A 15,175-nucleotide genomic window follows, 5' to 3' on the forward strand; every position below is an offset into this window, starting at 1 on the left:
TGTCGTGCTTTCTGTTTGTGTGTGTGTGTGAGGCTGTGGTGGTGCGAAGGCGTGTGTGGCGCGTGACGCACCGCTCTGTGCCGCCTTGGGGACCTGCGTCCTGGCTGGCCGAGGGCATTGCTCATCTTCACGTGATTTCTTGTGCCGCGGTGTTGGTGTGTGTCAGGGAGGAGAGGAGAGTATGAAGGGCTGGAGGCGGGCGTGGCGCGGCGCGGCGCTGTGGCGGTGAGGTGACGGTCGCCGCCACTCGTCAAAGTTTCTCTTCCGCGGCTGTGCCAGGCACTCCGCCCCACGCCGCCGCCCCGCCCCTCTGCGGGGAGGGGAAGGGTTGTCTGTGTGTAGCCAGGAGCCATGCCCACGTTAGGGGGCCTGGGGCGGGCCCGATGGGGCTCAGGGCGACGGCGGGCGCGGGCATGTGTGGCCCTGTGGAGGAGGACCAGTGCCAAAGTGCGGCGGCGCCTGCGGCCCGCTGTTACGTGTTCCTCCGATGACGCCCTGGACTCCCTGCACGATGAGGATGAGTTTGTGTTCCACGGGGGCTCCAACCTGGGGGTGGACAACCCTCTGCTGACCCCCGTCCCCTCGCACACCCATTCCATCGATGCCCACATCTTCAACTCCGCCCTGAAACGCACCAAGCCCACGCGCACCGCGGCGCACAACACTTACGTGGACTATCGTGACGTACTGGTGTCCGCCCCCGTGCTGGGTCGCCATGAGCGGTGCATAGATGACTGTGTTGCCGCCGCGGCCGCACGTGCTCGCGCCTCCCAGGGCGACACTTCCTCCAGCGGCATTGAGAGCATGACTCATGACAGTGGCGCCTCCACCTCCTCATCCACTGATCGTCGCGACAAGCCACCGTCCACCTTGAAGCCGCCCAAGGCACCGAGCCGCCGCCTGGCAGGGTCACCCGCCCTGCGCCCTCCCAGGACACCCACCTTGCGGCCGGCGAGGCGGGAACCTATTTACGCCCGCCCGGTCAAGAGGAAAAAGAGGATCATCAGAGAAATAGAGAGCACAGCACAACGCCCTGCCGCCAGTGCCACCCTGCACGCTCGCTCTTCTGCCGCCAAACCTTCCTCCTCGCCAACCAGCTCAGGGACTCTGACACACAGAAGAGACACCTCACCGCCCCAGGCAAGCCATCCACCACTACCTCCAGCCAGCCCGTCTTCCAGCCCAACACCTCCACCCCTGCCAACTAGCCCGCCCCCCGAATCTCCCAGCTCAACGCCACCGCCTCTTCCTACTAGTCCTCCCCCAGAATCTCCCAGTCCAACGCCCCCGTCCCTGCCATCCAGCCCACCGCCCGTGTCTTCTAGCCCCACACCCCCACCCCTGCCAGTCAGCCCACCGCCCGTGACAAACCCTTCACCCATCCCGCCCTTACCTCCCGCCTTACCACCCCCTCCCCCTTCCCCAAGCCCGCCTCATCTGCCGCCTGTGCCTCCTCCTCGATCAAGCAGCCGCAACCCTGGCGCTGCCTCCCGCCGGTGTCATGGCCCACGCCCTGCACAGATGGCTTGGATGCACGGGCGTCCTTCACGGGGCCTCAGGACGTTAAGGGCACAGCGACAGCTGCAACAGCAACTTCAGCTACGTCAGCATCAACATCAGCAGCAGCATTATCAACAAGTACAACAAGAGAAGCAGAACAATCAAAAGCAAGTAGAGAAGGAAGACCAAGATGAAGTCAGCAGTCTTCCTTCTACATCCTCCTGGCGGTGGTGCGCCAGACAGAGCACCCCGCGGCCACCCATCCCTCCGTCAGTTCTCTATCAGGAAGTGCGCCGTCGGTCAGCCCCAGCAAGCACCAGCACACCATCACCTACTAAGCCCTCTGTCCGCGCCTCCGCCAGCAACACCTTCCGTAACGCCCTCAGCCGCGTCAGGGCACGAAGCTCCCCAGGTGGGTTTGAAAAAAAAGGAGACACTGGAAGCCCTTCTCTCACTAGCATGTCAAGTTTTCACGCATCCTTAAAAAAAAAAAAAAAAATCAGTTTCTCCGGGTTTAATTGTTGTTTCTTTAGGGTTTGAACTGAGTAGCATCTGTGGCCTTAATAGCTCTAGGTTAAGAAATCATCGCCTGGGGACACGATGAGGCTTGACTGGTACGCGGCGTTACCTGGAGTGAGAGAAACGTGTAAGGGGGCGAGGGCGGCACCACCTGGCCCTAGCTCTGGCGTAGCGAGAACCAAGGGCGGCGCGCGGTGCATAACAAGCCTGCGTTAAATAGAGGATGTGCACGAGGCAAGATGGGGTAAAAAAAGAAAAAAAATGAGTTTGCGTGTGTGCGTGAGTTTGCGTGAGTGCCTGCGTGTTCTTGTGAGGCTTCCATCTAGCTGTGTATGGGAGGAAATGTGGTCAATTGTGGTGGAAGAGATGGAGTGTGGTGGTGATGATGATGTGGTGGTGGTGGTGGTGGTGGTGGGGAGGAAGTGTGCTCAGAGGCGATGGTGGTGACTGTCTTTCCCTCGTCACGCCCCACACACCTGCCGCGCCCTCCTCCTCCTCCTCCTCCTCCTCCTCTCTTTATCTTTTCCTTCTCTTCCTCCTTGTGTGTTTGTTCAATATCCGACAATTATAACGACACACACACACACACACACACACACACACACACACACACACACACACACACACACACACACACACACACACACACACACACACACACACAGGCAACTGGTGATGGATGCTCTTCACGCACACGCACGCACGCACACACACATTTCTTCCCACGCTCATTGTAAACCATTCTACACACACACACACACACACACACACACACACACACACACACACACACACACACACACACACACACACACACAGCCTGAGGAAGAGAAAGTGTTCAGTTATTGTCTATTCTTAACAAACTACGGTAGAGTACATTACCTTAGACACGGCTATTGTTGAGAGAGAGAGAGGAAGGGGAGAACAGAAGGCAAAGGGGAAAAAAAGAGAAGTGGAAGGGGAGAACACGAAGAAAAACGAGGCGGAGGAAACATGAGAAGAAAGGAAAGGAAGAGAAAGGAGGTGGGGAGATAAAGAGGGGACGAAATGAGGGAAAATCGTGGTAGAGAGAGAGAGAGAGAGAGAGAGAGAGAGAGAGAGAGAGAGAGAAGATTAACACAATAGAGTGGGTAAATACGGAAGGAAGGAGAGAAAGAGGAAGATAGAGACAAGATGATGAAAGATAAGCAGAAACAGGAGGAGGAGGAGGAGGAGAAGAGAAAAAAGAAAAAAATAGAAAGAGGAAGGGGAGGAGATCGCAGTAAATGTGGTAGAAAGGGAAGGAAAAAGATGATGAGAGAGAGAGAGAGAGAGAGAGAGAGAGAGAGAGAAAGGAAAAGATAATGAAGGGGTGTTTACCGTGTGGAGGAAAGGTGAAGGAGGAAAAGGGAGGGAAGGAAGGAGGAATTATTGGTCTCTTCTTGGCCTAGTTTCCAGAAAATGTCTACGTTACGAGAGGAGGAGGAGGAGGAGGAAGACAAGAAGGAGGAGAGGGGGAGAGGAGGAGCTGGTGAATGAATATAAAGTAAGAACAAGAAGTAGTAGATCTATTGGTCCTCTTGCCTGTGTTTAAAGAGAGAGAGAGAGAGAGAGACTACAAGAAGAGGAGAAAGTCACTCTTACAGAAGGGAAGGGATAAAACTAAAAAGAAAAATCATAGGAAAAGAGAAAGTACATTACGAGATATGAAGAGGGAAAGAAACGAGCTAGTAGTAGTAGTAGTAGTAGTAGTAGTAGTAGTAGTGATGGTAGTAGTAGTAGTAGTAGTAATAGTAGTAGTAGTAGTAGTAGAAATAGTGGTAGTGGTAGTAGTAGTAGTAGTAGTAGTAGTAGTAGTAGTAAGAAATAAAGTTGAGTAAATTCAGTAGGAGGACGAATAAGAGAGAGAGAAAAAACTAACAGATTGGGAAAAAAGAAAGGAAAGATTCGCTTCTCTCAGAATTAATTAGCAATAGTAGTAGTAGTAGTAGTAGTAGTAGTAGAAGGAAGGCTGAGAGAGCAAAATCAGGCAGAGCAGAAGGAAAAGAGTTGAAAGAAAGAAAAAAAAAGCTGGTAAAAAGGGAAGGAGGAAAGTTTGGCGCCAAAGTGAAGCAATCTCTCGGGTTCATTAGCGCTTCGAATTTGTTTCCAGGATCATTCGACACCTGCGCCTCGAAACGGCCCCTGGAACTAAGACCATTACGCCTGGTTATTGTGCCCCCTCCTGAGAGAGAGAGAGAGAGAGAGAGAGAGAGAGAGAGAGGGCTTGTGTTTTCCTAATTCTTTCGTATTGGTACCTCGCCTTTTACTCTCTCTCTCTCTCTCTCTCTCTCTCTCTCTCTCTCTCTCTCTCTCTCTCTCTCTCTGAAGGTGACGCTGCTTCTTACGTGCGTCATTACCACCTGTGTTGTTACGCTGCTGCCTGTGTTCACTTGTTGGCGTCACCTCTTTCCACCGTCACCTCCCCGCGTCACGTGATGTTCCCTGTAGCGTTACGGAGCGTCACGTAAACAAATGCGTAGTGGAAGTTCAGTACCGTCCGCTTTCTCTCTCGTTTTCTTCGTAATGTCGTTTTCTATTCCATTTTCTTCTTTATGCTTGAGTCTCATAATGTTCGTGTTTCGTTTTCTGTTTTAATTTTTTTTTTCTATTTCTCGTTTTCTTTCCTTGAGTCTCAATGTTCGTGTTTCGTTTTCTGTTTTCTGTTTTTATTTATTTTTTTATTTCTCCTCGTTTTCTTTCATAGGTTCCTTGTTTTGTGTTTCTTCTTCCTCTTCCTCTTCCTCTTCCTGTTTCCTCTTTTTGAAATGACTGGTTTTTTGTACTTTTCTTCTTCATTTCCTTTCGTATTCCTTCAAACTTCAAACCCCTTCAGTACTGGAACGCATTTTTATCATGAATTTTTATTGTGATTTGATGATTTTATTGACATTAGGAAGGGTTTATGGAGGTCAGAAGATTAATGGCCAGTGTCTTCACTATTTGAATCCCCCACATGAGTTTCTGAAGCTGCATAGAATCACCAAATAGTAAGCAGAATGAATATGGAAACGCGTCACGGTACAGAAGAGGTTTAATATGCTGCTGCTTCGTCTTCCAAACTTTTTCTGTCGTTATGGAGTCATTAGGTTAGGTTTGTGTTGTTGCTAATGCTCCTTTCTTCGTCTTATTTTCTTTTTTCCGTGGTTAGATTACGTTTGTGTTGGTGTTGATGCTTCTTCTTCTTCTTCTTCTTCTTCTTCCTTTTTTTCGTCGTTATGTTGTCATTAGGTTAGGTTTGTGTTGCTAATGTTTCTTTCTTCACTTGCTTTCCTTTTTTTTTCGTCCTCAATGTTGTTTTGTGCTTTGTTCCTCGCGTCGTTCGTGTTTTGAAAGGTTTTCGTTTCTTTGTGTTGCTTCGTCGTGTGTTTCTGCTTCCGTGTGTTGTTGTTATTGTTATTGTTCGGTGCGTGATGTTCCTTTGTTGTTTTCACCTTTTTGTTTGCTTATGACAGCTTTTCTTGGTGGTTGGGGTGGAGTGGAGGTAGGTTTGGAGAAGGTAGGCACTGGTGGGGTTGAAGAAGGAAGGTTAGGAAAAGTTGTATAGAATGGAAAGGTTGGGAAGAATTGAGGTTGAAAGCAAGAGTTAAGTAAGGTTGGGCTTGCAGGAGGAGAGTTGGGCAGGGTTAGAAAAGCTGTGGTTGAGGAAGGAGAGGTTGGGGGTTGTAGAGAAATGATGTTGAATGCATGGGGAGGGTTAATAAGGTTGGAGTTGAAGAAGAAGGGTTAGGAAATGTTGTGGTTGGGAATTGAAAGGTTGGGAATGGTAGAGAAAAATTGAGATTGAAAGAGAGGATGAGTTAGGGTTGGTGTTGTAGGGAAAGGGTTTGGGAGGGCTAGGAAAAATTGTGGTATAGAATCGAAAGGTTAGGGAGTGGTAGGGAAGAATGAGGTTGAATGGGAAGGGTTAATAAGGCTGGGGTTGGAGGAGGAGAGTTGTGGTAGGAAATGTTGTGATTGAGAATGCAAAGGTCGAAGAGTGGTAGAGAAGAATGAGGTTGAATGTGGAGGGGTTAGTAAGGTTGGTGTTGCAGGAGGATGGTTGGGGAGGGTTCGAGAAGGCTGGGCTGGTGTTGGGTGTGGGAGAGGTAAGGGTGGGGAGGGTAAGGGTGGTGGTGGTGGTGGTGGTGGGGAGGGGGGTTGAGGAAAGCAGAGGTATTCATGGCTGACTTATTATTATTCTCTTAACTTTCTAAACATCATCATTCTTCCTTTCTTTCCTTGTGTTTGTTTGGCGAGTTTCCTTATTATTCTTATTTGGTGTGTTCCTTATTTCCTCTCTTTATTCTTGTCTATTCTTATTCTCTTATCATTCTTTTCTTTGTTTTGAATTTATTATAACTTTTATTGTTGTTTTCTTCTTTATTATGTTTTTACTTGGTTTTATTGTTATTATTCCTTCGTTTCGTTCTTTGCTTTTATTTTCCTTTCTTATCTCCGTTCTTTATTACCGTTATTATCGTTTATTATTCTACTTTTTATTTATTCTCTTTTTACGCTCGCCTTTAGAATGTCACGTAGTTATTCTTTTATTTACAATTTATCTTTTTTTATTATCGTTTTCAGATTTTTCTTCATTGTTATTAGTTATTTGCAGTTTATCTTTTTATTTTTTTTATTTTTACATTTTTATCTTGTTATTCCTTTGTTTACAGTTTATCTTTTTCTTATCGTCGTTTTCCAGATCTTGCTTCGTTGATATTAGTTTGTTTGTTGTGTTTTATTCTCGTTTTTTTTTTTTTATCTTGTTATTCTTTTGTTTAGTTTATCTTTTTTTATCGTCGTTTTTCAGATCTTCCTTCGTTGCTATTAGTTATTTGCAGTTTGTCTTTTTATTCTCGGGGTTTTGCATTTTATCTTGTTATTCCTTTCTTTATTGTTTTATTTTTCTCTTTTTACCTTCGGTTCTCAAAAGTTTTTCTGCATCGTTGTTGTTTTAGTCATATTTTTGCCTCACTTTCAGGCTTAAAATATTACTGTGGTGTTGTTCTTTTTTATTCGTTCTTCCCTTTTTTTTTACCCTCGATATTTTTGTCTATTTTTATCGTATTCTATTCAGTTTTTTTTTATCTTATTGCAGCATTCATATTTCATTTTTTAACTCTTTGTCTTAGAATATTAGCGTGTTGTTATTCTTTTTTTTTCCTCTATTTTAAACTCGCGATTCATTTTTTTCTATTGTTTTTTTTCTAATTTTCAGTTTTTATTTCTTTCACGCCACTCCTAAATTTTGTCCTTTAGAATATTAGTGTCTCGTTATTCGTTTTATCTATTTTTCGCCTTTTACTTTCGGTTTTGAAAATTGTATTGTATCGCCAGTTCTGCTTTTTTACACTTTCTATTCTACCCAGTTTTCATTTTGCTGTACACTACTCTTATATATTTCATTTGTTACTCGTTGTCTTATAGAATTTTACTGTGCCTTTAGTCTTTTATTCATTCTTCCTCTTTTCGCTCTTTTTTTTTCATATCACTGGTTTTACTTTCACGCTTCTTATTCCATGTAGTTTTATTTTTTTTATACATTGCTCATATTTCGGCTTTAACTCTTGATCTTCGAATATTACTGTGCCTTTATTCTTTTATTCATTCTTCCTCTTTTTACTTTTATCATATCGCCAGTTTTACTTTTACACCTCTTATTCTGCTCCGTTTTATTTATTTATTTTTTTTACTCTTGATCTTATATTACTGTTCCGTTCTTCTTTTATTGATTCTTTCTCTTTTTACTCTTTTTATCATATCGCCAGTTTCATTTTTACAAGTCTCATTCTACTCCGTTTTATTTATTTATTTATTTTTTTTTTACTCTTGATCTTCGAATATTACTGTACCGTTATTCTTTTATTCATTCTTCCTCTTTTTACTCTTTCTATCATATCACCAGTTTTATTTTTTACACCTCGCATTCTACTCAGTTTTCCTTTTTTTACACACCACTCATTCGCACCTTGCCGTTACGAGCGCGTCACGTCACGTCACGTTGCGTCGCGTTGCAAGGCTCTGCGTCGCTGGAGGTCAAACTGCGGCGGTTTTGTCACGGCGAGGCTCCACCGTCACGCTGTCCCGGGCTGCGTCACACTGGGCTGACTGCTGCTCTTTGGACGCCCTCGCACGCCCATCCTAATGTTACAAGCTCACCTGCTCCACGCCCACACTCCCGCCCACGCCTTACCTATATTACCGCACCTCCAGACCTATGCCTTCCCATATTTATCCTCTATTACATCTGTTTACCTGTTCTCTTTCACCACACCCACTCTCACGGCTATTTCTCCTTACTTTTCTCTGTATTCTAATTGTTACCTTCCCTTATTTTCTTCTTTTTTTCTTCTTTTATCTTCCTGTACCTTCCACACACCTGTTTACCTTTTCTAGCTTACCCGTTCTCTCTCTACGCCACGCCCACGCCCATCCCTCCTTGCCTATATTAAGACACGCCCGTATTTTGTACTATTTCCTTCATCTACGTCTTTATTTGCCTGTACATGCTTTTGTTTCGCCTTCTTACCTTTCTTTTATCTCTCTACTCGTGTTAAGTTTGTTTATACCTTCTCTCTCTCTATCTTCTGTCCATATTTTGTACTCAACCATCACTTTCGTTTACCTATCTACATCTTTATTTACACTAAGTTGCCTCTTCCTCTTTTTTTTTTTTATTACGTCTATCTTCTTACCTGTGTTAATTTAGTATATGTCTTCTTATTCCTATTCTCCTTCGTCTGTATTTTGTACTTATTCCTTCCTTTACTATTTAACTCTTTTCTCACTTCGATCACCTTATCTTTTTCCCATTTTCCTTTCTTATCTTATCTGTACTAATTTCTCTATATTCTTATCCTTATCTTCCTCCACTATCTTGTACTTCTTTTATCTCCTAAGTTTAGCTCTTCATTTTTCCTTCTCTCTGCATATCGTTACTGTTCTCTACTTCACATTCTTCTCGTCTTCTCACCTGTACAAGTTTACCTGTTCTTCCCTCTCCCTTCCACGCCACGCCCCTCACCTGTAGTAACTCACCTCTCTCTCTCTCTCTCTCTCTCTCTCTCTCTCTCTCTCTCTCTCTCTCTCTCTCTCTCTCTCTCTCTCTCTCTCTCTCTCTCTCTCTCTCTCTCTCTTGTTCTTCTATTTCTTCTATGTTCCTTGTTTGTGATTTTTTGTTTGTTTCTTCCTTCATTCATGTTTTTTTAATCTTTTATTTTATTTCCGTTTTATTTTTTTTTTATCTGTTTGTTGTAACTTCATTAATTTTCTTTGTTTTATTTTCCTTTTCGTTGTCTTTCATTCTTTTCTATCCAAAAATATTCACTGTGCATAATTTCTTTTGTCAATTTTGTGTTAATCCCTTTCTTTGTTCAATTTTTTTATGCATTTATCTATTTTCTATCCTTGTCTATTATTATCTAACCTCCTTTTTGTGTTCCTTTTCTGTTCTTTCATTTTCTCCTCTAATTCTTTCCCCCGTCTATCCTTTCTCCCTCATCTCTTTTCCCGTGTCCTCTGTTTAACGTCTCTCATTATCGTTCGTTTCTTTGTCTTTCTCTTTGTGTCATCCATAAGGTAGCAGTAATCTGTAATTCCTCTCATCCGCTTCCTATTTATCTCCATTATCCCTATCCATTGTCCTTCCATATCCTTCACACCTGTATCCACCTTTGTACCCATTCCTCTGTCCCCTACTCTCTCCCTCCCTCCCTTCTTCCGGCCTCTCCCAGCATCTCTTCCTCTGCCTGTCCATTCTTCTTTGTTTCTGTCTCCACATCCTTCCTCGCCTCCCTCTCTCTTTCTCTCCCTCTCTGTCCTCATCTCCTTGTTTCATGCATCCTGTCTCTTCTTCTTCTTCCTCCTCCTCCTCCTCCTCCTCCTCCTCCTCCTCCTCCTCCTCCTCCTCCTCCTCCTCCTTTACCTTTTCTTTGACTCGTTGTTGTTGTTGTTGTTGTTGTTGTTGTTGTTGTTACTCCTGCCTTTTTTCTTTCTTATTCTTCATTTACCTTTTCTTTTACCTGTTGTTGTTATTGTTTTCTTCTTCCTCCTTCTCATGTGATATTTTTTCCCTCTTTATACCTTTCCACACACCCCTCACCATCCTCCTTTCCTTCCTTCCTTCCTTCCTTCCTTCCTTCCTTCCTTCCTTCCTTCCTTCCACACGTCCCTACCACCTTTCCTCCAGTCCTCACGTCCTTGTGTTTCCTCCACTCCTCCATCCCTCCTTCCCTCCTTCCCTCCCTCCTTACCGCAGCCTTGCATTCCTTCACTAGCCAGTCAGGGAGGGACGGAGGGACACTGAAAGGGAAGGGAAGGAATGGGACGGGAAGGGACGGTGGCTTCGAGTCGTGATGGGGTTGTGTTTTTGTGAAGCGTCCCGTGAGGAATGGGTAGATGGGGGGGTAGAAGGGGGATGGGGGTAGGGAGGGGTGAGGGAAGGGGGTGAGTGGTTGGTGAGTGTGTGAGGAAAAAGTGCTTGAATGAGATGAATTTTAAGAGAGAGAGAGAGAGAGAGAGAGAGAGAGAGAGAGAGAGAGAGAGAGAGAGAGAGAGAGAGAGAGAATCAAGGACGAGGAAAGAAGGAAGGGAAGGGAGAGGAAAGGATAAGTGCAGGAAGGAGGGAAGAACACAAAGGAGGGAATGAAAAAACAAAGAGGGGAAAGACAAATAAGAAGAAAAAAACGAAAAGAAAAATAACCACTGAAAAAAAATGGAAGAGGAAGAAGATGATTTTGGAACACTAGAAAAATGGTAAAGAGAGATGAGAGAAGAGGAGGAGGAGAAGAAGAAGAAGAAGAAGAAGAAGAAGAAGAAGAAATTTACCTTCAATATCACTACCTTGACAGGACAGCCAGTCAATGATAAATACCTTGAACGTTTGTGTGTGTGTGTGTGTGTGTGTGTGTGTGTGTGTGTGTGTGTGTGTGTGTGTGTGTGTGTGTGTGTGTGTGTGTGTGTGTGTGTGTTGGTCCTGTTATACTCAAGTGCCTTCTTGTTACGGTCGAGATAAGGAGAGAGGGAAAAAAAAAAAAGCGAAAGAGAGAGGGAGGGAGGGAGGGAGAAAAAAAGGAGTATAAATCTAACAGTGTGATATTACAACGTCCAGAAGTGTATTGTTTCGAGAGAGAGAGAGAGAGAGAGAGAGAGAGAGAGAGAGAGAGAGAGAGAGAGATGGATCGTATTGTCGTTTACTGAACATTTTATAGAGCGAGAAAGGAAGTATAGAAGGTCAGAGAGAGAGAGAGAGAGAGAGAGAGAGAGGAAATGTTATCAGCTGTAAACTTTTTCTTTTAAGCGGAAGTACCGTGTGAGTAGAATGCAACTTTCTGTTCTGTGGAGCCAGAGAGTTGGAGGAAAGTGGAGGAGGTGAAGGAGGAGGAGGAGGAGGAGGAGGAGGAGGAGGAGGAGGAGGAGGAGAGAGAAGGAGAAAGAAAGAAAGAGAGGAAGAAGCCAAGACGTGAGTGAAAAGGCAAGATTAGTTTATTTAGGTGAGGTGAGGTTAGATGAGGTTAGGTTAGGTGAGGTGAGGTAAGGTTAGGTTAGATGAGGTTAGGTGAGGTGAGATAAGGTTAGGTTAGGTTAGATTAGGTTGGGTTATGTTAGGTTAAGTATTGTGAGATTAGCTTACGTTAGGTGACACTAGGTTAGCTAAATATGTAAGGTCGCTTTACTTACGTTAGCTTAGATAATGCTGAGTTAGGTTACGTTAGATAGGCTAGCTTAGAAAAGGTAAGATGATGCAAAATTAGGTTAGATTACTTCGTCACACTGGATCAAGTTGGATAAGGTAAAGTGGAGTTGGATAAGGTTAAATTTGCGTTAGTGGAGTTACTTAGGTGAGATTAGGCTCCGTTATGTTAGCTTAGGTTAGTTGGTCATCCGGTCATGCAGTGTTACTCCAGGGTGTCGTGAGTGAGACATATGAGACTAACACACACACACACACACACACACACACACACACACTATAATATTCTTTCCGGTATAGAAGGAAAGAATAGAAAGCAGAAGAAAACGATAATTACCAAGCTTATTACGGTTCGCTGGTTCACTGCTTCCTTTTCAGTCGCGCGGTTCGTAATCTGATCGAAATTTATTGAACCTTCTTACATATCGCTTTTTTTTTTTTTTTTTACCAACACGTACCTTCACATATTCACTTTTTATCAATAACCCAGTCATAAAACCCGAAAAAACTACATTTACTGACATGTAATGCTTCATTGGCTAAACAGTTCACTCGTTCAGATCAGAAACGCATCGAATGACAACAGAATCCGATCGTATTTTGTTTAGAATCTCAGAACTGGAATAGGTAGTGTGGTGGCGCTGGTGATGAAGTTTATAGTCTCCTGGCTGTGGTTTATTCAGTGTGACGTTAATAATGGTGCAGAGGGAGAGGACGAGGAGCGGGAGATGGAAATACGGTGAGTGAGCTTGTGTTTTGCTCCAGCTGGGAAGAAAAGGGAGAAGAGGAGGAGCTGGAGGAAGGAGATGCAGTGAGAGGTTTTGATATTAGGAAGAACAGTTGTGAAGGTGTTATGGGTGAGGGTATGCACTAGAAGAGGAGGAGGAGGAAGAAGAGAGAGGAAGTACAGTTGGATGTCTGGGAAATGAATAGTTACAAAATGAGGAATAAGAAGTGTGTAAAGGGGACGATACAATAAAAGAGGAGGAGTAAGAAGGATTAGTTACACGAATAAGGAGGAAAATATATATACGTAAAGAAGAAGGAGGTGGTGGTGGAGGTGATGGAGGACACACACACAAGCGGGACCCACCAAACGGAACATACACAAACGACTTAACAAAAACAAACACCTGAATGCCTCTCCCTGTCACCCAACCCCGCCCAGTCCTCCCTATTCACCCACCCAGCCAGCCGAGTCGCATAAAAACCGTGTGGCTGATTGGGTGGGTGGCTGGTGGGGTGGGAGGACGTGTGGCTGGGTTAGGGGCACAAGACAACACGGCATCAGACTCCACGTGAAGAAACTGCATAAAAAACATCATTCCTTTCTTCTTCTACAGGCTCCTTGACGCGGGATCTTCGGCAGTACCTGAATACACGGTTCCAGAAAGGCAGCGTTGACCATGAGCTACAAAACACGATTCGGGATAATGTGTACCTTCGAACTGTCCCCGTGACCACTCGATCTCCGCGTCAGGGTGAAGTGAACGGCGTCGACTACACCTTCTTGTCCAGAGACGAGTTCAGGGCCTTGCAACGCTCCGGGAACCTGCTGGAGTCTGGCGTCTTTGAGGGTGAGTGTCCGTCTCGCTTTTGTTGACTCGCTGCCTCTCCCTCTCTTGTTTACTCTCGTTTTATTTGAGTATGCACTGTTCTTGTTTTATCTGTCTGTTTATAAATATCCCTGGTCTATTTTCCTGCTTTTTATCTAACTTTTCCTGGTTATTTTCCCGGTTTCAGGTTTCTTGTTCATTCTCTGGGTTTCCCTCTGATTTCATAATTAACTTCCTTTCCTCCTTTCATATGTTTTACTTTTTTTTTCTTTCACTCCATTTGTGATTCACTTATTCCTTGTTTTCTCTTAACTTAATATGCTTTTTTAAGGTTATTTTTGTCTACATTGAATTTATCATTTTTACTTTTGTCATCCCATTTATTAGACTCATTCTCACTATTTTTGTGTTTTACTGACTTGACACAATTTTTAAGACTCTTTTCAGGCTTTTTCATCCATAAATGCTTAACTTCATCAGACTTTTACTCACTCACACACCCACACCCAGTCTCATTACTACCGTCTCATCATCAACCAGATTCACCATATGTCAGTCATTCCCTCATCCATACCATAAACCTGTTACCATCACCTCACCTTGGCCTCCTTCACCAGACTCACCTTTACCACCCCCATCACTTCCTTTTTTTCATCTATCCAGTCTCATTACTACCATCTCTTCATCGACCAGACTCAACCATATGTCAGTAACTCATCCACACCATAACCTAATGACTTCACCTCACCTCACCTTGCCCTCCTTCACCAGACTTGCCTCCACCACCCCTCACTTCCTTCTTTTCATCTATCAAGCCTCCATATTCTCCACTCTTCCCATCATTCTTCTCACACTTCCATCACCTGCTCTCTTCATCAGCCATCACACTCCCATCACCCAGCACATTTCCCATTATATCCTGCCCGCCACCCTTCACACTTCCCATCACATGCTTCCCATCATCCCCTAGGTTCTCATGGGACATTTTCTGACCTTGACAGTGTTCACCCTTGAAACTATGTCCTTTTTTCCTACATCCTTAAATATCTATTCTATTTTGAGGCTTTTTTCTCTTCTTAGAATCCTTTATCTTTGTGAAAATTTATCCCTAATGTATGGAATTTGTTTTTCAATGTTTTTTTTTTTTTTTTTTTTTTTTCCCTACTGGCGGAATTGTTAACTCAGATTTTGTTTTTATTGCTATAAGACTTGATATTCATTAATTAGTAACTTTTCTTCAGGTAGAGTATCTTTTTTTTTCTATGACTTACTAAAATTTCTCTCTCTCTCTCTCTCTCTCTCTCTCTCTCTCTCTCTCTCTCTCTCTCTCTCTCTCTCTCTCTCTCTCTCTCTCTCTCTCATCTAATCAAGCATAAACCCTCTCTCATTATCCCACAACTTCTTTAATTAGTTAATCTCCTTCACTTGGAATACCTTTTTAAAATTCTTAGTCCCTTACTTTTTTTCTTCCTTAAAGCAGCGATCATCTCCATCTTAAACCTAATGATCCTTCTGTCCTTGTATCTGTTAATCATATCTTCAATTCACAATTTATTCTAATACTGGAATATTTTTTCAAATCAAATTTCAGTCTTTACCTTTTTTCCTTTTACTTAAAGCAACTCAATCTTTCAGTTAATCAATCATTTGGAACTTATTTTTTATTTTACTAATCACCTTTTTTATTTATCTTAAACCCACTAAACCAAGCACAGTTGCCTGCCACTGCATGCCAAAGATAAACCTGCACAGTACTCACTTTTACAGCACACAGATAAATCAATTTCTCTTGTCAGCCTTTCACATTTGTCCCTCCTCCTCCTCCTCCTCCTCCAGTCTCTCCATGCACCAGTGGTTCTCCAAATGTTCACAGTTTGATAATGTTTTACTCCATTCCTCACGTCTTTTT

At 43.8% G+C, this 15,175-nt stretch overlaps 1 protein-coding gene across 1 annotated transcript in view; it reads left to right on the forward strand.

Moving 5' to 3' along the window:
* Positions 1–15,175, forward strand: part of LOC123508284 — a 36,983-nt gene that overhangs the window by 72 nt on the left and 21,736 nt on the right. Inside the window, 2 exon segments of the mRNA XM_045261867.1 lie at positions 1–1,912; positions 13,054–13,287. The exon segment at positions 1–1,912 is cut by the window's left edge and continues 72 nt beyond it. Of these exon segments, the coding sequence (XP_045117802.1) occupies positions 352–1,912; positions 13,054–13,287 (1,795 nt within the window). The 5' untranslated portion in view covers positions 1–351.

This window comes from Portunus trituberculatus, chromosome 24 (assembly GCF_017591435.1).
Source record: "Portunus trituberculatus isolate SZX2019 chromosome 24, ASM1759143v1, whole genome shotgun sequence".
NCBI lineage: Eukaryota > Metazoa > Arthropoda > Malacostraca > Decapoda > Portunidae > Portunus > Portunus trituberculatus.